This window comes from Triturus cristatus, chromosome 7 (genome assembly GCF_964204655.1).
Source record: "Triturus cristatus chromosome 7, aTriCri1.1, whole genome shotgun sequence".
Classification (NCBI taxonomy): Eukaryota; Metazoa; Chordata; class Amphibia; order Caudata; family Salamandridae; genus Triturus; species Triturus cristatus.
This window is the reverse complement of record NC_140590.1, coordinates 1536402195-1536425020: the sequence shown is the minus strand read 5'-3', so window position 1 is coordinate 1536425020 and position 22826 is coordinate 1536402195. Positions and strand designations below refer to the sequence as shown.

The 22826-nt window shown below is 40.8% G+C and overlaps 1 protein-coding gene across 3 annotated transcripts in view; it reads right to left on the bottom strand.

Moving 5' to 3' along the window:
• Window positions 1–22826, bottom strand: part of SLC13A3 (solute carrier family 13 member 3) — a 269140-nt gene that overhangs the window by 203254 nt on the left and 43060 nt on the right. For all 3 annotated transcript variants that reach the window (XM_085619309.1, XM_085619310.1, XM_085619311.1), the window contains one exon: window positions 15000–15265. In XM_085619309.1, the coding sequence (XP_085475435.1) occupies window positions 15000–15265 (266 nt within the window). The remainder of the gene's footprint in view (window positions 1–14999; window positions 15266–22826) is intronic.

Genomic DNA, 22826 nt, shown 5'->3' with positions numbered 1-22826 from the left:
CACCAGGGCTACATGGTCACCCTTTTTTATTTACACTTTATATCAGTGGGCTAGAGAACCACATGTTAGACCTCAAAGAGGCACCCAAATTCCAATGTTTGTGTATGCTGATGATTCAGTACTGATGGGCCGAACCCCCATCAGCCTATAGTAATTTCTAGATCGGTTTAATTCCTTTGTGGTCCAGCTTGACTGAACTCTAAACTCAACCAAACCCCATATGACGCTCAATTGTCCCACCCAAACCAAGTCGAGATCCTAAACTATCAAAACTTCAAGGATTGAAACTATTTCTCCCTTTCCATATTTAGGGGTGTTGCTGGAGGATACAGATGGCTGGAAGGCTTTAGGAACTGTCAAGATGGTGGAATTTGCAAGAATTTTGAATCTCTTATCAGATTCCTATCCAAACTGAGATCAAATGCAGAACATTAGCCACCTATCGAGTGGGTCTTTGGGGCTTTCGAGAGCAAATGGGTATCCACAAATCTGAGAATGCATGCCTTAGGAGACTGCTGGCAGTTCCTCTCAGTACTTCAGCATATAGCTACCATGCCAAACTAGGCATTGATAATTCTCAGGTCTTATTGAAACTGCATACCTTTATGTCTGGAGCTCAATGTAGACCAAGCAGGAAACACATTTTAATAGGCTGGTAACAACTGAATGTCTGAAATTGGACAAAGCTATTAAGATGCCCTAGTTAAACTATATAAACACATTATGTACTAGCCTGGGTCCACCAGAATTGTATAGTAATCCATAAAGCATGTCTAAGTCGCATGTCTGAGTCCATTAAGGATTCCGTAAATGCCCATTTCCTTGACACATGTCATAGAGAAAGAGAATGTACCAGATCTCCTAATAGATATGGTAACAGATTATTTTGCCACCATGTTAACATTTGCAATGAACCATAATTAGTTACCAACCCACAGCATAGGTACTCCCTCACACATTTTATGCTCAACAGCGTACATCTTTTTGTTGCCCATTCTGAGCATGGTTTACATAAAAGTATGCTCCCCTCAGGCTACTCTGCACTTAATTTCTTTCCAAACTTTATATTGCACTTAAAAGAATCTTTCCAAAACCTATTCCGACATGCGGCAAGTTTACCCTCCATGCTATATTTACAAATACTCCCACCTGTTTTCATCTATCAGGCAGTAGAAAATTACATAGACAAATCTGTTAATATCACAGTAGCACTTTATTACGAGTGGCGGGAGGATATACTGCATACATTCAACTAGTGTTATTGCTTGCAGCACATTTAACTGACAATATTGACCTGGTTAGAAAGGTATTTATTAAGTCTAAAAGCTCTATTTACTGTATTTTTAATAATAACCATTTTATCTGCATTTGGTTATTTTTTTAACTGAATACATTATTTTAATGATGGTGTAACATGCAAGCCTAAGAGCTACTCTAGAGGAAAAAAATACCCACCTAGAGTCCTAAGATCTGACAGACAATGTAGTCAATATACTAAAAAAGGCGGTTCTCCAATCAACATTTTGTAGAAAATGCTGATAACTACACTTCCAAAAACAAAATATCTATGATACAAAAATTTCAAAAGAATCATTAGTCAGAATAATGACATAGCTACCCCACAAATAAATCCAAAGTATCTATGGCTGAGGAGATAGCCATCTTGCCACAGTGCAATCACTTCACTAGGCACAAAGCACAACGTACTACTAATCTGCATGCCATAAAAATACATCTGCAGTATACAAAAGGCGCAAGAGAACAGAGTGTCATCACTCTACCAAACTGTGCAGCTGTACATACATCCAAATATCTGATGCTAAGAATGGGGCAGACTACAATGCTTGTTTCTTTGCATTTCAATTTCAAAAGTTACTCTCTGGCAGATCTTCAAGCTTTAGTATGCCATTTAGTCCAATAGCAGAGTGTACATTACCCATGGGCAGGCGGTCTTCCAAGATTATAAAGAGAGTATTGGTTGTATTTTCCAAACACCAACCTAAAGTAGCAGCCCTTGGAAGAGCCAACAACTCAAAATAAAAGAATGTCTTGCATGGATTCCTTGGCATTAGGTTGCTGATGTCCTGCGTGAGGACCACCCCAATAAAGAGGGGTTACTATTAATGGGCAATTACGGGTATTAATTTATGAGACAGGAATGTTTGAATAGCAAAAGTGAGAAATAAGGACATTTTGAATTTGACAATTTTTATATCATATGCTATGTGTGAAAAATTAGCGAAGGGGCCTATATGTTTGAGAATTGCTAACGCACCAGATTTTTGGAAGAGTGTTTAACTGCTATTACAAAAGAAGGGGAAAAAACACTTCTCAAAACATCAACAGACTGCAATCTAATTAAGATTACTTATTGTTTGCACATATACCTCCCCAGAACTAAATGGCTTCATTAAAATAATACATTTAATACCAAGAAAATGTTTACAAACATAAAAAGATGATAACATGTAGTTACAGTTCAGCAAGGTCATGGTTATAAAGTGCACCTCGTGCAGTTATTCTATGGATTTCAAAAACCATTGTGGGGCCTTCAATCCTTGAAAGAGTAAGAGAACAAGCAAATTGTTGTGAATCCCTTGGTGACAAATAGAGAATACGCTGTCATTGTATTCATGTTTTACCCACGGTTTATGTTCCAGAGACTGATGGTGTTATGCCATAATATCCAAGTGTTTACATCAACCTGTACTTATATCAATTCAACAATACTGACTGCCAACATATTGTCAATGTAAGTACTGCATAAAGAAGAGTAAATCTATACTTCCCATTATATCTTCCCCTTGATAATATCGGCATAGTTTGTTAATATATGTGGCGGATAATGTTTTTCACCTCCACCTCATATATATCCACTCCATCACCTTCTGTTTGACTCCGGTAGAAATGAATACATATAAAGTAAAGTCCTGTTGATAGCTCTGATGTGTTGAGGAAACCTTCACTGACCTAACAGAGACTATGTGGACCTCATTTGTTGGTCTGTTAATTTCTACTTGCTTTGATCCTGCATCAGAGAAGCAATGAACTGAAGCGTCCTTCCTTTGCGGTCTAATTCCAAATGCATTAAGCTACATAAAGAACCTTTTGATGTATGGGCCAACTATAGGACGGTACAATTAAACTGTGCAGAAACTTTCAGGATAAAGGTCCACAATGCTAACTCCAACGTGATAGCTTTCAGTGATATTCTGGGTCAGACTGATAAGTAAGCTTTCCACAGTTCAATATTTATTCAACTGCATCTTGTTAGATGTGGTGATGGTATATAGTCACAGCCTTAGAAGAGGACCAAGAGGATTATTGGTTACTATGTCATCTTGTTTTCCAAGCTTGCAAAATATTATAGTAGTCTCATTGGAGTGAACATTATCGAGGCATGCTAGTTCCTTCTTGTGGAGCTTCTATGGCAGGGTAGAAAAAAAAATATGGCTCAAATATTGCTACTCTTTAACTACTTACAGCGGGCTACCCCCACAAACCATTTGCATCAACAAATAATCAATTCTGATTGTAATTTCCTCTGTATACAAACTGGAGTAAGGTCAAACAAGATGAAATCACACACAGTTATAAGTATGTGGCCCACGAAAATACTTAACTTCAGAGAAAAAGAGGCAGGTTCCCAACAAGGCACTAAGGGTACACGGTCATCGTTTCATAGTTGCTAGTGTACATCCTTGCTGTAAACCAATTAAGTAATTCATCTGTGGCATGCATTTATTCCCAATTCCTGTAGGGAATCCCACATACCCCTGTGTAGGTCAATTAAAAGAGGCTGTAAGGGGTTTGCAATGCATTATATTAAGGGGTTCTAGACAATTGACCTATCATTGTAGTACTGCTTTCATCTGTAGTTGCCTGGATCAGTTTATGGCCCTTTTATATGAATTTTTATCAATAGATCCCTAAAGAAATTAGGGGAATCTGAATAGATTTATAAGAGGATTTAAAGAAAACTTGTAATAGTTTTGAACATTCAGAGTGGTGTGGAGCACTCAAATTGGAAGTCCAGCAAGTCCCTGAGATCTGAATGGCTTTACAAACATTATTCATTTAGGTTTGTCTTTGTAGGGATTAGGACCGTCCTTTCTTGCAAACACTGGAGAACAGTCTATGCAATGTTAATGTTATCTTGAGTCCAATTACCTCATGAAATTTATAGAGAAGACTTTCTCAAAGCTAGATTCCTATTCCTATCCTCTACTCTTTAACAAAGCTCACGTAGTCCCTATAGGTGTTGCCAAAAAAGAAGACCGTATTAGGTCTCCTGCCCTCAGATGTTTTGCTTCTCTACAGTCATGTACCCTCTGTTGCTTTTATTGTTTTAGTTTCACCAGTTTCCAGTCACATTTTGACACACATTTGTTCCAGGTCTTTATCTTTTCATAAACTTTTGTACTTACTCCCAAGTGCTGACAGTGTGGCAGGATGGACCACATGGCGTGTAGTTGTGTGTGCCCATATCCAAACTACAGAGGAAAAGGGGTAAATAAACACATCGCACTTTATGTGATCTGAACCACTAGAGAGGGCCACTGCACAGACTTTGTTTATGTTGGTGCTCTTTTGTCTGCACAGTGAAAATGGACCTTAGAAATGTTACAGACCCTCTGCAGTTGCTTTGTCATGGGCTTCACAAGAGGACATGCTCTCTTCTAGCACACTGCAAGACCTCTTTGGTCAGAGTTCTCTGTGAAATTACTTACAAATATTACAGCACTGCTCCAAGCTCAGCTGTTTGATGTACCAGGGCAACATCTTATAGGACTCTGATGGGTGATGTGTCCTTCTACCGACCATTATGTATTCACTGGCTCAGCCCCCACCTTGAATCTCCATCAGGAAGGAGGGCACAGAAGACTTCCAAGACAACCCTAAACTCACAGACTTCTCTGCCATAGAGAGGAATATTTCTCCAGTGACTTATGCAGTAGAGAATAAGGGATCTAGCCAACATATGCCCATTGGAATGTTAAATTCAATCATGTAAATTAGGCATCTTTTTATTTTCAGTGCAGGAACACACCTAAAACACATGGACATTTTATACCACCTTCTATAGTGCCACCATTTGCTTAGCAAACAGGGGACAATGAAGTGTCAAGATCCCATAGGAGCAGAATGCATTACATGACCTGGTCTACAAACTATTTTAATTGATAATTTAATTTATTTTGGGTTCAATTATTTTAATATTCAGTAGCCTTAGCTATTTACTATGAAACCAGATTTGTAAAAGAAGAATAGCTTATTACAACTGGATAGATTTCTAAAAATGTAACCTCAGGGCATGTACACTGTAGTTTAGATAAGACCAAAAATGTATGGTCTGACCTACAGCAATAACATATTTAATGGTGAAGGAGTGGAACAGAATTTGACTTAAACCATTAGGAATGAGAACAAACTGACATTTCTAAATTATCAATGTAGCGTAATTTTCAACGAATGGGCAAAATCTATAATTATGTGAAATGTGGTGGGCATGTAGGCAGAGGAACAAAATGATAAATGATGGACATCATTAACTGCTAGGAAAGTTAATTCGTGTAAATGAAATGTTATTGAGTGTCACAATATGGGTTTTGAAGAGGTTTCTTAGATTGTAGTGATAGTTCTTACTGAAAATAAAGTCATTGGTTGAACAAGGGAGTTTGTAAGTCATCCAACGCAGTCTTGTTTTGTGAGAAGGCTGAATAAGTCAACTCAATACCAAAGGAAATTTGGTGGATGAGAATATTGCATTAATTAGAGTACAAATGAGGTTTACATCACCATGTGTTGTACACTTCAGAACACTAGGTTATGTGGTGTTGGACTGGCGTCTGTTTTAGTTGGGCCTGCTGTGCAAAATTATAATTAAAACGAGAGGAGGTGCATGGCTTGACACAGAGAAAACACGGTTGCCTGCTGATTTAGCTCCATGAGAGCTGGGAACAAATTCTGCAATGACAGCAGTGAATTTATATTCTAAATTACAAACCTTCAATATAACATGTGAGTCATCCTTTTTCCAATGCTGTGCTTGGAAACTGAAAGTAAATGTTTTTTGTATGTGAGGGGCCTTTTGCATACAACAAGCAGCTGTCTCCTCAGGTCACAGCAGCCATTTCATGTTATTTACCAGGCAGAGTATGTTGACTATATATCTGGCTTTGTTTTCAGAGACATTTATTTTTATACTTAGTTTGTTTATTTTAGACATCTACTTTGAAAGCTAGGGCATCACACTTGCTTAGATTGATGTGCTGCAAAGGGATTACAGCCAGAGTGAAAATCATAATTTTAACAAGCCGTTGATTAAAGATCAAGGGCAGGACGTACATCTCCCGCATTGTGGAATAAAACTTGCAATGAGCTTATGTTAGCGAAAAAAAAGATGGTTAATGTAGAATGTAATACCCAGCTCCATGAGAGTCGTGGCTTATTGAAAGAGGATACTCCTTACATATTTGTTACAATCCTTGACTTTATGGATGGCAACTGGACATTTTATTTAGGTGTATGATAGTACAATGTCAAAAAAATAAAGATAACATTTCTGAGCTTCATTTTTTGATCTGTTGTAGCAGCAAGTTAAGAGAATCACAAATGCCAAATCCTCTTCATTTTCAGCTACCAGTCCAGGTATCCTTTCATATTATGGAGGAATATACTCTCAGTGTTGCTCCCTGATAAATATCTTTATGCTTATGAATGGTGCAGGCTAAGTAAGAGCTTTTAATACAAACGAGTTTCTAAATATTACTTTTATAATTATTTTAGCTCTAGCTGAAATGTATTTTTTCATTAGCAGTGAGTGGTCCCACTTATTTTGACATCTTCACTAATATTTCATCAGGAAGATTTCTGCATGAGCAAAAAAAGAAAATTAAGGCTCACTTACACAACTTGTTATTTACAGTCATCTGGAAATACTTTGAACTTAGAAAAATATTGTCTTGAAACTACGGAAGAAACTCAATCTGTCAATTAAAATTCCAGTTCTCCATCCTGGTTCCAAAAATTGTTTCGACTGGCAAACACTTCACAATCCCTTATACTAAAGAGTCACAAAACCGCAATGACTCTACAAATAAGTGGCCCAAAATGATCCCCCTTCAATATTCCTACCACCTTCCTCCATATCAATAGAATTACTATTGGAAGAGAACAGAGCTTTCCAACCATGTATTGAAGAAACTAATAGGGGATTGCAAAAACTGGATCACAAATGGACTCACTTGGCAAAAAGAATGACTGACGTTGAACAATGGGTGAGTGATCTGGAGGACTCTAATGCAAGGGGGAAACATCGGTTACATTGCAGTGTTTACACCGCAATACCTTTACAAAGCGGGTATTACAACTCAAGTCATTACAATGACTTGCGCTGGATGGCGCTCTAAGATCAGGAATAGTATGATTTACTATTCCAACACCTTCCCTACCGTGACGCAGGCTGTAGTTGGAATTTTAAATCATACTATTCCTAAGTCCAGAGCATTCCAGCGCAAGTCTTTGAACAACTTGTGTTGTAATGCCTGCGTTGTAAAGGTATCGCTGTGTAAACACCGCGATGTAACGTCGTATATTCAATGCAAGGATCAACAAAATGCATTTACAAATAACTTTTTTGAAAAGAAGATTTAGAAAACACAACCGGAAGAATATTCTTAGAAATTATGGCCTGCCAGAAGGATCAGAAAGGAGTGATCTATTCAGTTGTTTAAACCCTTATGCCTAAACTGATAGATTTGCTATCATCAGTTTCTTTAAATATGCAAAGAGTACATACATTTTGCTTCTTTATCGGACAGACCAAGAGGTGTGATCAACCTTTTCCTAGAATACGGTGTTGCACTCAAGGTCATTATGGTTGCAAAGGCAAAGAAGCAAGTTTCGTGGTCTGGTAATCACTTATTTTTCTCTCAGGATATTCCAAAAGCTACTGTTGGCAGACAAAACCATTCTTACAAATGAAACCAGTACTTAAGACCTCCTAATGGTAGATTTGGTCTTTTTCATCAATGCCTTTTCAAAGTTACATATAAAAACGGGACAACAACGAATGAAGATCCTACCATATTTAGGAAATTTTGGGATTACTGTAAAGTGGAAAACATGAATACTTTTGAAGATTATCATAGGCTGAGAGCTATTTTTGGATAGATGTATCAATTCTATTTTCATGCATATGGATGCAAATGTTTAATTTTCTTGTTTATTCTTTCAGGTGATTATCAGATTCAACCTTTGTCGTTGTGTCTTTATGTTCCCTCATACATGGTCATCTCCTGATCCGCCATAGAGCGCAGAGGTGTCATTATCATGTTGACTCAAGACCCGCAACCTGTTATTCAGTTTGCAGGCATGTGCCTTTTCCTTCTTGCGTTTATGCTCCTCTTTATCTTTCATTCTCTATTCTTTTCTCTCTCTCTTTTGCATTCAGTTCCTGAACCTCTGATTTTCAAATCTAACATAATTCTACTTTGCTTTCTTTGCCAATTTCACACATTTATGATGCATATATTCCTATTTCTATGTTTGTTCGGAGTCATTTCTCTGTAGTGTAGCCTTCTTGGTCTTAACTTTTTTCTGTACGGTACTTAGAGTGGTTTCATGTAATTTCAGGGGATTAAGCTCTCGGATCAACAGAAACAGGGTTTTACTATCATGCCAATCTTAAAGCAAACATTGCATTACTGTTAGTGACACATCTTGTTGAAAAAGAAATATTGAAGCTTAAAAGATGCTGGAGGCTTTGTTTTTTCCTCTCCATTTTCAGGAAAATAAATGGCATGACCAATGTGTGTGATAAACATCTTGATCTTAAATTTCTATCTCAAGACAGTGATGATGAGGGAATGAGTCATTTATAAAAAAAAATGTGGCTTTTAGTATTTTTAATGTATGTGGTCTAAACCAAACCAGCAATTCCTTTTGGTGTAAGATTTCTCAAAAGTCAATCAAATATTCTGATGGCATTTTAATACTTGGTGGAGCCTACAACCAGATCTCTGATACTTTTCTGAACAGGTATTCTAAATGTACTTTTGTCCAAAGTAAAATGAATAAACAATTTCTCAGAGGTTGCTATTTGACGCATGGAGATTGTAATCCAACTTTAAAGCAGTATACTTTTTTCTCTCCAATCCAGCATTCCCAGTCCAGAATTGATCTGATATTTGTATGTAAACATATAGTACAAACGTTAATCAGTGCTGAAATCGGCAAGTTTCTAATATCCAATCATGCCCCTATCAGTATTGATTTTAATTCCTTATGTACTTTGAATGCAAATAGAAAATGCAGATTTAGCAATGCTCTTTTAATGGGTGACTTCTTCGCTAGCGCATTTAGGAAATTTTTTGTTGCATTCTTTAATCCTAACTCTACTAGTAATATTTATTTTCAAATGGCTTGGAACTCCTTCAAAGCAGCAGATCGGGATGTCATCATCACATGCATGTCAAATAAAAGAAGAAAGTGAAACAGAATTGTACAATATTATGCTCAACAGTAAAGACAGAAAACGCGTCCACTAATCTTATGTCCAATGCTAAATTTTATGGTGGACAGAATAAAGCTTGTGAACTTTTGGCAAACATTTTTAAAATAAAAAAAGAACCTACTAAAGTGGAATATATTCTGAATAAAGATAAAATCTCTACATTTAAAAAGGAGAATATTCTAAATTAATCTGCCCTATCTTATATGACTTTATACACTCCTGAACAAATACCTCAACATAAGAGCACTGTGGAACATTTTGCCTCAATACAACCACAAAATGGGAAGGATATCGATTTTCATTCATGGCAAATGGATAGATTTTGAGAATACATTACTAAAGCAATTACTTTATTTAGGAAAACTCAAACCACCAGGTCCAGATGATTTTCAATTGATTTGTATGCATTTGTTTATATAATTACTTTTCTAAAACGTACGGTTCAGGGTACATTTCACAATGCATTCATTTTCATTCAGACTTTGCTTGGTGGTGACGGACATTAAAAAAACACAATTCCCTCAACCCTAAATAGGGTGGACTGTGTTATGTGCTTCGTCTATCTGCCCCCATTCCATCGAGCTACCAGAGGAAGGTTTACACTGCCTAAGTAAATTTTCCCCTGGGCGTAACCCTGGTGGCCCGCTCGACTCAAAATGTGGTGGATATACTGAGAGTTTGGTGAAGCTTGAAAGGAAGAAAGCAGATCTATACAAGGCAAAACAATATAGAGATTCCTTTTAAAGGCTTGTTGTGGTTAGTTTTAGTGTTTGCCTCGAGAGTAATGGCAGTGCTAACAGTTAACAGGTAAGTGGTTTATGTTTGTGAGGTTGACATGCCGTGATTTGGCTGGAGTGAAAGTGGTGCAAGTCCAGCTTCAAAAGTTACAGGATGGAGTTTGAGATCACAGCGAGATCAGAAATGGGGGAATTAGGAAGGCAGAAGTGTTGTAAGGAACCTGAATGGAGACCTGGGAAGTGTTTTTACTTCCCATGGGTTTTGTCCAACTAAATTTACTGGGCCCAACAGAGAGGTTACATAACCTTGAAGGGCTGTTGTTAACAATTACAGGCTACTGGCCATGTGCCACACCTAAACATCAGCAGAATTCAGTGACATGCTATGTAGTGGTGGAAAGGTGACCTGCGCTTCATTTTGGTACAGTAGGCCCATTCAGATTAGTACTGCAGGGCCTACATTTTGTGTACCTACTACAGACGTGTTTTGCAGTGAGAGATCACATCACTGCACATGTTTCCCCTTCTGCTCTCTTTATTTTTACATAACCACTCAGCATCACTGTCAGTGGTATCATCATTTAGTGCAAATAATCACTAAGGTCCTGGAGCAGGACGATTAATTAGTTGATCAATTGTTTTTTTTTCTGTCCATTCCAGTGCTGCATCATTCTTCTGTGGTATATACCAACCTTCCCAAGTTCCAAAGGTCCACAGCGGAGTAGTTTATCTAGGTCAGGCTATTTCTTTGCATTCCAGAATATATATTCTTTTCATTCAGTTATAAAACCAGCACTACATGTCCCAGAATTCAATGAAGGGATGGACTACTCACGCACCTGGGAAACTTAGGCGCTTTAAGATACTCTTTACTGTCTTATTCAGATAATTTGATGAACAGTACATTCCCTAATTCTTTATATTTAAGGTATTATTAGTGGTAGAACAATGATCATCTCACTAATTGTTTGAGGCATCTAACAGTCTGCTGTGGCAAACTGACACTACGATATGCATTTTTGAGAGCACAAATGTCCAAATACCTCAGTGTATAGCTTATGCAAATTGGTATTTTGAATTTCTTTCATGCAGTTTATATAGGTGTCTTCGGTCACTGATGTCTGACAGTGAATGCCTTTAGTTAGTAGGAGAAACAACTCACTTCAGACATATCTAGGCATGGTTACCTCCTCATCTCCTCCCTCTTCGCATTGTTGATCGGAGTAGAAAGTTCCTCCTTAAACTCCTAGCACTCTTTTCCAAAGCCTCTTTCTATGCCAATTTCTCCTCGAGGAAATTCCACCCACAAAGCATAAAAACAATCCCCAAACTTCCTTTTTTGTTGAGGTCATATAATTTGTGCTCTCTTTAGCTTCTTTTAGAAAGTAACGCGTTGTTGCACTTTGAGGGTAAATATTTTGACAGTGCAGCGGCCCACTTTCTTTGTGGCACCACAGTGGCTTGCTGTTTGGATTTTCCCGTATTTTTCATAGTTTACAGTGGTACACTTCCCACTCAAGTATTTTCATTTTAACCACGGTGCAAAGGCCCAAGTGCAAGATGTTCAAGATGTATTGTTTGGTGCTTGGGCTCACTCATATTTTTTTTTCTTTTTTTAGTTTTATATAGCGCGAACTAGACCCGAGACATCAGGTATCAGAGCGTTTTACATGAGCACCAGTTTCGTTACAGAAGGACATATTCATTTTTGTTAGGCCCAGTGAGATTAAGTGATTTTCCCAGAATCACATGAAGTTGAAGTTGTTGACGAGACTCGAACCCGGTTCCTCAGCTCCGAGGTCGACCGCTCTAGCCGTAAGGCTAAATTTTACATTGAGAATGCAATGCCGATGTCCACTTAAATTATCCTGGCATCATTGCGCTTTTACCTTACTTCAGAAAAGACGCAGGACCTGTTGCTTCTCTAAGTAGAGGGTCAGCCTACTGGTTGGACATCAATGGAAGGTCAGTGTCTCGTGCACTGCTCAATCTATGCTCGATCCCAATGTTCTTGAAGTCTCCACAGTAAGGTAACACTGGCAAGGACGTAATATTTAATGCTAGAGAGTACGGAAAAGGAGATACCTATATTTCCCAAGTCAAGTAATGGCTTGTGGGCGTTCATAGACCAATTACTTGTTGCCTCGGGTGCCTTTGTCAGTGCCCGTTTCATTTGTATCTAAACTGCCCAATATGCCTATTTTTGCAAACCATAGAGGATTCTAAGGGAACATTTTGCTGGAAGAAGTGAGAAACTACATTTCTGGATATGGTGTCATACTTCATTTAGAAATTAGAAAATAAAGTTTCCCTGAAGTGGGGAACGTATGATTAACTGCCTGAAAACAAGTTCTTGCAGTGCTTAATTTGTAAAAAATATATATATTACCTACTGGCGGTCGCCAGTAGGTAGTTATAGTTAGGACCATGTTTCCATAGGAAATCCGCAACATTCTATTTTGAATAACTTTGGCGCCGGTCGACGAATCCTCGCGAAGTTTTCAAAATAGGTGCGGCGCTACGCTCCGCTCCTACCCTGAAAGTCTCGGGGGGATTCGTCAAGCGGGGGCTGAGATAAAAGGGGGGTCCCAAAACGCGTTTTTCCCATGCATTTTTCCATAGGACCTTTAGACACAGCTACAGCCCGAACGGCTGAACAGAATTACTTGAAATTTGGCAGAGAGGTAGCCATAATGTCAAGGAAGTGCCTTTTGCAGGTCTGGTGTAAATCTGTTCAGTATTTCCGGAGAAAATAGCATTTAAAAGCATATATATATCTATATGCGCGCAGGGTGCGCGCACCGTGCGAGCACCGTGCGAGCACCCTAACGTGCGCGAGCGTAATTCTGATTGGTGGTTACATGTTAGTCAACGTTCGAATCGGTCGAAATCAGGAAGTGTCGGCCGCCATTTTGTTTGTTTTCAGTGCGAGAGTGAACAAGGAAGGTGGCGAACGTGAAAAGGGGGCAGGGTAGAGAGTTCCTGACCCCCTAGCCCTTGTCAGGGGGTCCCTGAATCGCGGGGGTGCGCGCACAGTGCGCGCACCCTGAAAAACACAAAAAAAATACGTAGTTTATTGTAAAATAAATATCAAAAAAAAATAATACATAAATAAATTAGCATTTCAAAAACCGTACAAATTCACTGAAAAAACCATAGGTTTCACACACGTTATAGTTAGGAATTAGCATTTAAAAAACCTTGCAAATTCACTTAAAAAACCATAGGTTTCACACATGTTATAGTTAGCTGGACATTTCACTCATAAAACACCAATAAAATTCCCCCGTTATAGTTACTGCAGGCAACTATAACTCACGCGACCGCAATCCTCTGCTGATGATGTCAGATATTACATTACTGATGACATATGTGTCTTTCTGAAAAATAAATATTTGTAATATATGTATAGCTAAAGATTAATGGAAGAAGACATGGGTAAATAAGTGTCTAAATACAGTATTAGCATCAGCAGAGGATTACGGTCGCGTGAGTTATAGTTGCCTGCAGTAACTATAACGGGGGAATTTCATTGGTTTTTTATGAGTGAAATGTCCAGCTAACTATAACATGTGTGAAACCTATGGTTTTTTAAGTGAATATATAATTCACTTAAAAAACCATAGGTTTCACACAGGTTATGGTTAGGTGGACATTTCACTCGTAAAAAACCAATGAAATTCCCACGTTATAGTTAGTGCAGGCAACTATAACTCACGCGACCGCAATCCTCTGCTGATGACGTCAGATATTACATCACTGTATTTAGACACTTATTTACCCATGTCTTCTTCCATTAATCTTTAGCTATACATATATTACAAATATTTATTTTTCAGAAAGACACATATGTCATCAGTGATGTAATATCTGACGTCATCAGCAAAGGATTGCGGTCGCGTGAGTTATAGTTGCCTGCACTAACTATAACGGGGGAATTTCATTGGTTTTTTACGAGTGAAATGTCCACCTAACTATAACCTGTGTGAAACCTATGGTTTTTTAAGTGAATTTGCAAGGTTTTTTAAATGCTAATTCCTAACTATAACATGTGTGAAACCTATGGTTTTTTAAGTGAATTTGCACGGTTTTTTAAATGCTAAGTTATGTTTTTATTTTTTTTTCAGGTTTTACACCGTCCCCCAAGGGAAAAAAAACATATATATATTTTTTTTAAATCGCGAGGTGTGCGCACCCAGCGCGCACTGCGAACCGTGCGCGCACCGTGCGCTTCGCGCACCGTGCGCGCTCTGTGTATCTATGTATCTATCTATCTATATATATATATATATATATATATATATATATATATATATATATAGGAGTGCCAGGCCCACTGCAGCTTGCACCACCCATTGGCCATGACAGCACTGCCACTGATAGTATCAACAAAACTACTGTCCATCACACACCTACATGTATAGCAATTCCAACTATTCCAGGTCCCCAAAGATTTAATAATGGATTGGTTGGCAGTTATTAGTCATTTTTAATAGATATATTAAATTAATAAACACATTTTGTTGTGCTCATCTTTAAATTGGACAAACAGCGCCACCATGTGCCAGACTGTCATATGTGCCAGTGTTGACGGTCAAGTGCTGGTGCCGAACACCAGAAACCACCAGTTCAAATTAAGCACTGGGTTCTTGTACCAATAAAGAGAGATGAGAAGGATGTGTTCAATCCAGAACAGCAAAGACACAATACATAAACAACAAAGGTTAAATACACAGGATTATTACCTTGCTGGTTGAACTCCTACAATCATTAAAACCTTTAAAGCGATTCTGCGATGCAAGTTCCACTCTTCAACGACAGCCGCCATTATCAGACCACTTAAAAATAGAAAGTTGGTGTCTAAAAAGTACTGCGGGCAAACTTTGTTGGAAGGCAGAATTCCCATGAAAGGAAATAAGATGATTGGAAGCAAAGCAGTCACCGCCAGAGGTAAGGCTTCTGTGCACCAAAAGACAGCCATCAATAGGACAACGTAGAGGCATTTTCCTTCCTGAAACAAAAACAAAGCATGGGGGAATTAACACAAACAAACAAAGGAGTGGAGTCCGTGAAATGGTTACATATCACAATATCAAGCACAAAACTATGATATATAAAACGATTGTAGACAGGATATCGACTACCAAAATATCGCAGAGGTAAGTATATATATTGGTTAGGTAATGATCTCCTATTCTTAACTCCAAATGTATGTGAGTGGGTGCACTCGAACGGGTGACCGGCTCATAATATCTACAAACAAGTCCAGTAGGAAACATGGTTAACAAGGGGCCAATGAATTCCTTTATTTGAAATTAGTCGGTTTTGCACTCTGCAATTTCAAATAAATTAATTCAATACCCCATTGAGTGCCTTGATGCATTCTGCTGTTAATCAGCTATGTGTGTGTCAAGGTGCATGTATGTGGTGTTGAGGGCAGTTAATTTATACATACCTATCTATACATGCCTTTGCAATATTTTTCTGGTCCATACTCTGGCTACAATATTTATTCGCAAATATTTATTATTTAATGTTTATTTCTTAATATTATAGTAGTATACCATCAAGTACAGTCCATTGATGTAACATTCTAAACTGTAGTTATTGCCAAGGGGGCCTAGATTTTTTGTGTCAGTACACGTAACTAGCATCTCACGTGCATGTTGGATCACCACAAAGCAACATGGTCAAATGTAACAGTAAATCATTAAAGTCCTTGCAGGGGCCTGGAGGTGGTGTGCTCTTCAAGCCAGTCATCATTCAGCTCTGCTGCATTTGCAGAAGTTTCATGGGGCGGTCATATTCTGGTGAGGAACCAAGCGACTTCACAAAGGGGTCTGTTTGAGCTGGCTGAGAGCATCCACACAGGTAGGGTCAGCAGCAGCATGGCAGCAGTGCTTCAGCAGGTTTTTTCTAGTTTCATGGACGTCAATTCACCAAAGTGCTTGGGGTAGTGGACATGACATTGCACATCCTTTGACCTCAGTGACATCATAGGAAGTGACATCTAGGAACTTTGGACATGAAATTAAGAGCCCACAAAGAGCACAGTTAATGCAAGCCAGCAGTTACTAACAAAAACACCTGTTAATTTTATATACATAGCTGTATGCTAATCATCCTGCTGACATGACATGCCAAGGAAATATTACACATTTCTTTTTTTAACTGGATAATATTGTGCTATAAAAAAAAAAGTTGGCTGGCAGTATTCCTATGATTGTTAAATCATTATTATTTATGATCACTTGATCAGTATTACTAAGCAGATAGGTGAAGGTATGGGTCTAACATAATTTGTCATCGATTCATTAAATAGAAACGTGATAAGTTGTTCAACAATGTATTTCTTTATTACATGTTTTTGTTTATTCAGAAGAGTGGCATTTAAATTACGAATTCTAAAAAAAACATTAATCTCGCTCGGAGATGCGAAAGGTAAACAGTGCTCCCTGGAGACTGTTGACCTGTTTTCTTGGGACTGCTTGTGCCCCCTCTGAGGCCAGGGGTCACAAAGGAAGTGCCAGGGATAGCAGTGAGAAAGGACAGAGCGCATGAGTCAGGTCCAACTATCAAAAGATGTAAATCAAGCAACCAATCTAATTAACAAATGTGATCAAGTGGTTTGGCCGAGCCGTGGAAGATGGCAGTCACTCAAGGCTGAGCTCAGCCACCTCCCTTTATCTGGCATCATCCACGTGGGGGGGTGGGGGGATACCCTCAAACCATTCTCCAGGCTTCCTTGGTGATTGCAGACCGGGAGGTGGTGATAATATGCTGTTGTGGAGGTGGATGGATCCCAGGTGGCACTGCGACTGCCTGCGGCTCACACAGTGAACCACCTAAAAGTGCGGCCACCTTAGTGCCACTTAGGCACACCAACACCTCCTCTAGTCTTGGTTGGGCCGCATCATTTCCGGCGCGCAGAGGGTTGGGGAAGGTACTTATACCTGCCCCTGCCTTTCAGGCACCCTCTTTGCTGCCGGACATGCCGTCTCCCACCCTACCGCATACCCGGCGCGCTGGCTGGGGAGCACAGTTGGGTAGGACTATTTAATGCTTTGTTTGCGTTGCAGGCGGAGTTACAGGGCGATCCGGGGGTGGAAGGGTACAGAAGGTTACCTCTTCAGGGGCACAATAGAGGTGCCTGTGCCAAACCCCAGGAGTCTTTACGGCAGGACCCTAGGGAAAGAATAGCCCCGCTTCCTTGGTCAAGGCCTCAGGAGTGAGGGCACAAGTTGAGGCATCTGAAGCTGCCTGCCCAGCGAGAAGCATAGAGAGGCCAGTGGGCCCAGGCCAGACCAGCCATATTTATTTTCATGCCTTGGCTATACGCCCTGCACATACAGTGGCGACTGGGTCACTCCGGGGGGGGCTTCTGCAGCTCCCCCAGATCTGGTGGGTTGTTGGCTAAAGGGGTTGGTGAGAGACTCTTTCAGGAAGACTGCTTCCACAGTCAGAACGGACCGTAGGTCCTGACATGAGACAGCAGAACCCAGAGTGGCAGTCCATAGATGGCACTACCTACCTACATTCCCTTACAAACCAGCCACCTACTCAGCCAGCCGCACTCGAGATACTTACAAGGGTGTTTTCGGCATAGGAAAGGACAAGCAATTCAACCCTCCACACATGGCAAAATTGATAAGTTTACGAAACCTGTTCCCCCACCTGCATCGGCAGGGTCACAAGGGGGAGACAAAAACTGAGGGCTATGCGAGTTCAGTATATACTGCTTTTTCCTGCCTGTCTGAAAGTACTCTTTGAGGGTAGGTCACTCTTCTTCGACACAGGAGGCGGCTTGGGCATGGGTGGATAAGAGGCAGTGCCTGAGCAGAGCCAAGGCTGGCGATGGCCTAGAATCTGCTTAAGACCAGGAGGGCCTATTGGAGAAACGACGACTATGGCCACGACAACAACAGGGCGGTGAGGGAGAGGAGTCAAAGGCCAGAGTTGAACTGAACCCAGGGACCAACAGACTGCTTCGGACAGGGACACATAGAGGATCGCACATGTTGCCACTGACCTGCGCCAGACACCAGAGCTCTGCTGACTGCTCTTCGAGCCACACAAACTCATTGTATCGGCATCTATATATTTTTCCCTTTGCTCACAATCACATTCATGTAACATGTTGGGACCAAGGTGGTGAGGTTCTGTAGCGATCCGAACCCGTGAATTCGGTATCGTAGTACTGACACGATTTTGGTACCAATGAACCGCAAATGATCCATTATATGCATAACAGTGTTTTCGCTACGCAACTAGCATGAATTCACTGAGAAATAGGGCATTCTGTTGTAAAGTCATGGCATCCATTTTAGTTACGGCATCCATTTTGTTTCTTGCCCTCACATAGTCAATGAACGGGCGATGACCCCGGCAGAGTCACCTTGTTAAGGACACGTAAGCTCGAGCCCCGAGAGAGGCTGACGCTACATGACTAGGCAGAATCAAGCTGCCTCCCCAGCCTGAGGCCAGTCCTGCTATACTGGTTCTCGTGTCCGTTGTCCTGACTGAAAGGCCGAAGACGGTAGCCATGCCCGTTTATGATCCATAAACACCTCTTATCCTACTTTTCAATCCTTTGCACCTGGCTCTGCTCCTCTCCTTCTTGGCTTTTACAATGGGGAGGTTACGATTTTTATGATGGGGAGGTTCGGACAAAGAATGGAAAACTGTCAAGGGAATCTGATCGAATACCGAAATCCTACGACTAATTATTGTTTGATGTCTATTTACTGTTTGTTTGGGATACCGGGTTGGGCATGAGAAATATTCGTGTAATGTAGCCTAAAGACATTTGGCGTGTATTTAAAGAACAACCCACTTAATGCAATTTGAACAGTCTCGTAGATTCTGCCTCTGTGTGGTTCCTATGACTTCTGTGTCCCTGCAGTAAATAAACCTTGGTCTTTGACGCCACCATCGAGAAGCCTGTGTCTCTGTTTATTTGTGCACCGAGACAGGAGGAACTCAGGGGTCTTTGGGTGTTGTTTCCCTGACACCTCTGGACTCTTATAAGTCCAGAACCTCAGTGGTTCCCCTCGGTCTATTGCAAGTATGAGGGTATCCATGGAGCTTGGTGAGGTGGCCAGGCCGAGCTCATTACCTGATTGGGGGGTGGGTTTATAATAGGGTACATACAGTCCAGCTTGTGGGTAGAGGTAGGATCTCCAGTGTGCCCCTTTGACGTCACTTCAGTGCTGGCGGATCAACAGATACTTCTAGTTTTCAAAGTATGGGGGTTTAGAGACCATAGTTTTGTTTGATTGTTTTTATGTTCACGCCTTGCAAACAGCACACAAAAGGACACCCGCGCTACACACACACATGCATGGAGCCTTTCCCATCCCCTCATGACTCCTTGCAGTTTTCATGATGGCTGAAATAAGCAGGGGGTGCAGCCCTGATCTGTACTGTTTGTTACTTGGAATGTAAATGGGTTATTGGATAAAACTAAGAGGGGGCGGTCCTTCGAGCAGCCATAGAGGAGGCCCAGACATCCTGCTCTTGCAAGAAACGCACCTTATAGGCAACACTTGTCCCTTCTTTGCACGTATGGGGTCCCTTGATTCTATATTTCACCCAAAATACACAAAGGGACCAACCTTCCTTCAGGGAGACCAATTGTCTCCTGTATTGGATCTTTATTGGAACTTCTGAGTAAGTTCTGTCATCACGATCTTCAACCAATTGTCTCAAGAACCCCCCTTTCTTGAAAGACACTAGGGACATGCTGAATCTGATTGCAGAAACCAATAATCAACAGAAGATTGACCTCCTCGTGACCCTGGATGTAGAGGTGTTATATACTAACAACCCCCAGGAGGCCACCTAAGATGTCTTTGAGATCAGCCTTCATGCACAGACGTGGAATGCAGCAACTCCCATCAACTTCATCATTAAATGTGCCACCATCGCATTGAAGAATAACTTCTACAAGCTCAATGCCCATATCTACCATCGTATACAGGAAACCATCTATGGGCAGCACATTTGCCCCGAACCTGGGCTGCCTATATATGGCATTTTGAGCAACAACATATCTTCACTAAAATCAATCCCTTTAAAAATAACATTCTACTGTGGTGACAATACATAGGTGGCATCCTAATATTCTGGAGAGGCGACACCACCGTGTGTCAGGAGTTTGGATGATGGATTAACATACTCAACCCATAACTTGAGATTCACGCAGTCCATCTCTGAAAGGGGTACACCATATTTGGATATACTGATTGTCATTGATGATGAGACCATATGCACCAAGACCTACAAGAAGACCACTGACTGCAACAGTCTACTCCCATTTGTCAGCCATTATCTAAAAGCCCTACAGGAGAATTTACCATATGGGAAATTCTTCCACCTTCACAGAAACTGCAGTTTATTGAAAGACTATAATGCCCAATGTGGTACGCTCAGCAGGAATCTTTCATTATGCAACTAACCTCTCGGAGTCAGCAAACGAGCCGAGAAGAGGACATGAAACAACCATCGGAAAGCTCTCCTCAAGACCAACATCTGACCCACTGAAGATGTCCTAACCTGTGTCACTCCCTTCACCCCGAATTGCAATCAGGTCAATCACGTTTTATAGAGACATTGGGGTATCCTATGCTCAGGGTCCCTGGAGATCCCACAACCACACTTCGCTTTCAAGCATACTCAGTACCTGAACGACCTCCTGGTGCAACCCAGACCCCGCATCCAGCAGACACCAACACAGAACACCTGCGGACACTACCACTTGTCACAGGACACCATCTCTGTGGGTCCTATGGGGTCTGCCTGCTAACGTAACACTCAGAAGAAGTCTTATTAGGCCCCTAATTTGTTTGGACTCAAACGACCCACACAAACTGTAATACAAAGAACTTGGTCTACCTCATCACCTGCCCATTTGGCCTCCACAAGTTAGGGATGACACCGAGACCTGTCAAAATAAGAATAACAGAATACCAGAGCATCATCCGCTGCAGGCGCAGTACCATAAAATATGCAATAATTTCTGTGATTCAAATCACTCGCCAGATGATCTACGATGGGCCATGATAAAAACCAACAACATGTGGATCCACATGACTGTTCAGAAAGGAACAATGGTGGATCTGCCACCCCTCCACAAACACAAGAGGTCTAAACAATGAAATTCCATGATACGAAGTGTGATCCCTCAATAAGCGCCCCTATGAAGACAACCATACCCTGATACACGGTGAATCACTATGCACCAAGATATAGAACCTCTACAGACCCACATAGGTTGCTTATTAGCCTGAGGCCATGATATTATCTTTCTTACTGGCAGTACTCTACCCCACCGACATCTGACGCGCCCCTTCTCTGAACACCTTCAGGAAGGCTCTGAAGACCTGGCTCTTCGACTGATACAGAACTGCCGACTCCCCCGACCCCCCCCCCCCCCACCAGCACCTTGAGACCCTCACGGGTGAGTAGTGCGCTTGAAATTACCCTGATTGATTATCATCAGGCAAAAGAAAGTGTGCTTCACATGGGGTTCCACAACATTTTTTTTTCCAATGGTAACGGCAAATTATGTTTTGATACTTTGAATATGTGTTCCTATTCAGCCACTCCCTATCATTCATTAACCTACATCAAATTAGGTCCACCACCACAAACTACCCCCTGAAACATTCCAATATTATGGCCATCTCATTTAGCATATTTGTACACACCGAATACTAGTAGACCAATACGTCAGGCCTGCACTCCCATGAGTGATCCCAAATTCCATGCCCCCCCTTTTCAGGGGGGGGGGAGCCTTCACTCATACCCACTTTCTGGTTTTTCAAGAAATTAGATGCATACATCATTAATGAGTTAGGTTAAACACACCTCACACCAACATGGGGGTGGCTGGGACTAAATACGCCCGTGTATGCGGACACACTTCAGACCCATCACAGTGGGCCGGCAAGTGAATATGAACGTCATACCTATTTTTTCTAAAGCAACCCCTGACAAATGCATGGTTTTCTTTTTGTTTTTAAGAAGTAGACTTAATACAGGGGTCATCTAAGGCTTAGAAGAATGCCTTTTCACATCACTGTTTTACTGAAGCATGTTTTTATAGGCCACGATACGCCCAAACGGGCACTCTAAGATGGCACTACTGTGACTAACACCTGAAGAAGCATGCAAACTAGAGGCTCACCCTAATTGGCCCTATGGCCCTCTTACCAATTGCAGGTACCTTAAATAGCAGTTGCTCTCCTCTGCTGTTCCCCAATCCAGTGAAGAAAAGGAGTGTAGGTCTCTAGCACTCTCCGTGCAGAAACCATACGAGATACGACTTCTATCGTCTTGTTGTCATTTGATTGTGTTACCTTCCCCGGGGCGGGGGGGGGGCTTGTTCTCATCTCTGCCACGACTATTGTTACTTTTCTAACAGATTGCATTTGAGTGCTACCGTTTGCTTTTGACATATATTTCCATATTCAGAGAAACAAGAGCGACCCATACGTCCATGCGAACTGGGTTTAGGCCATTACCTAGCAACAATTGTTCCATGGAACTCATTTTTAAGAGTTAACTTTTAT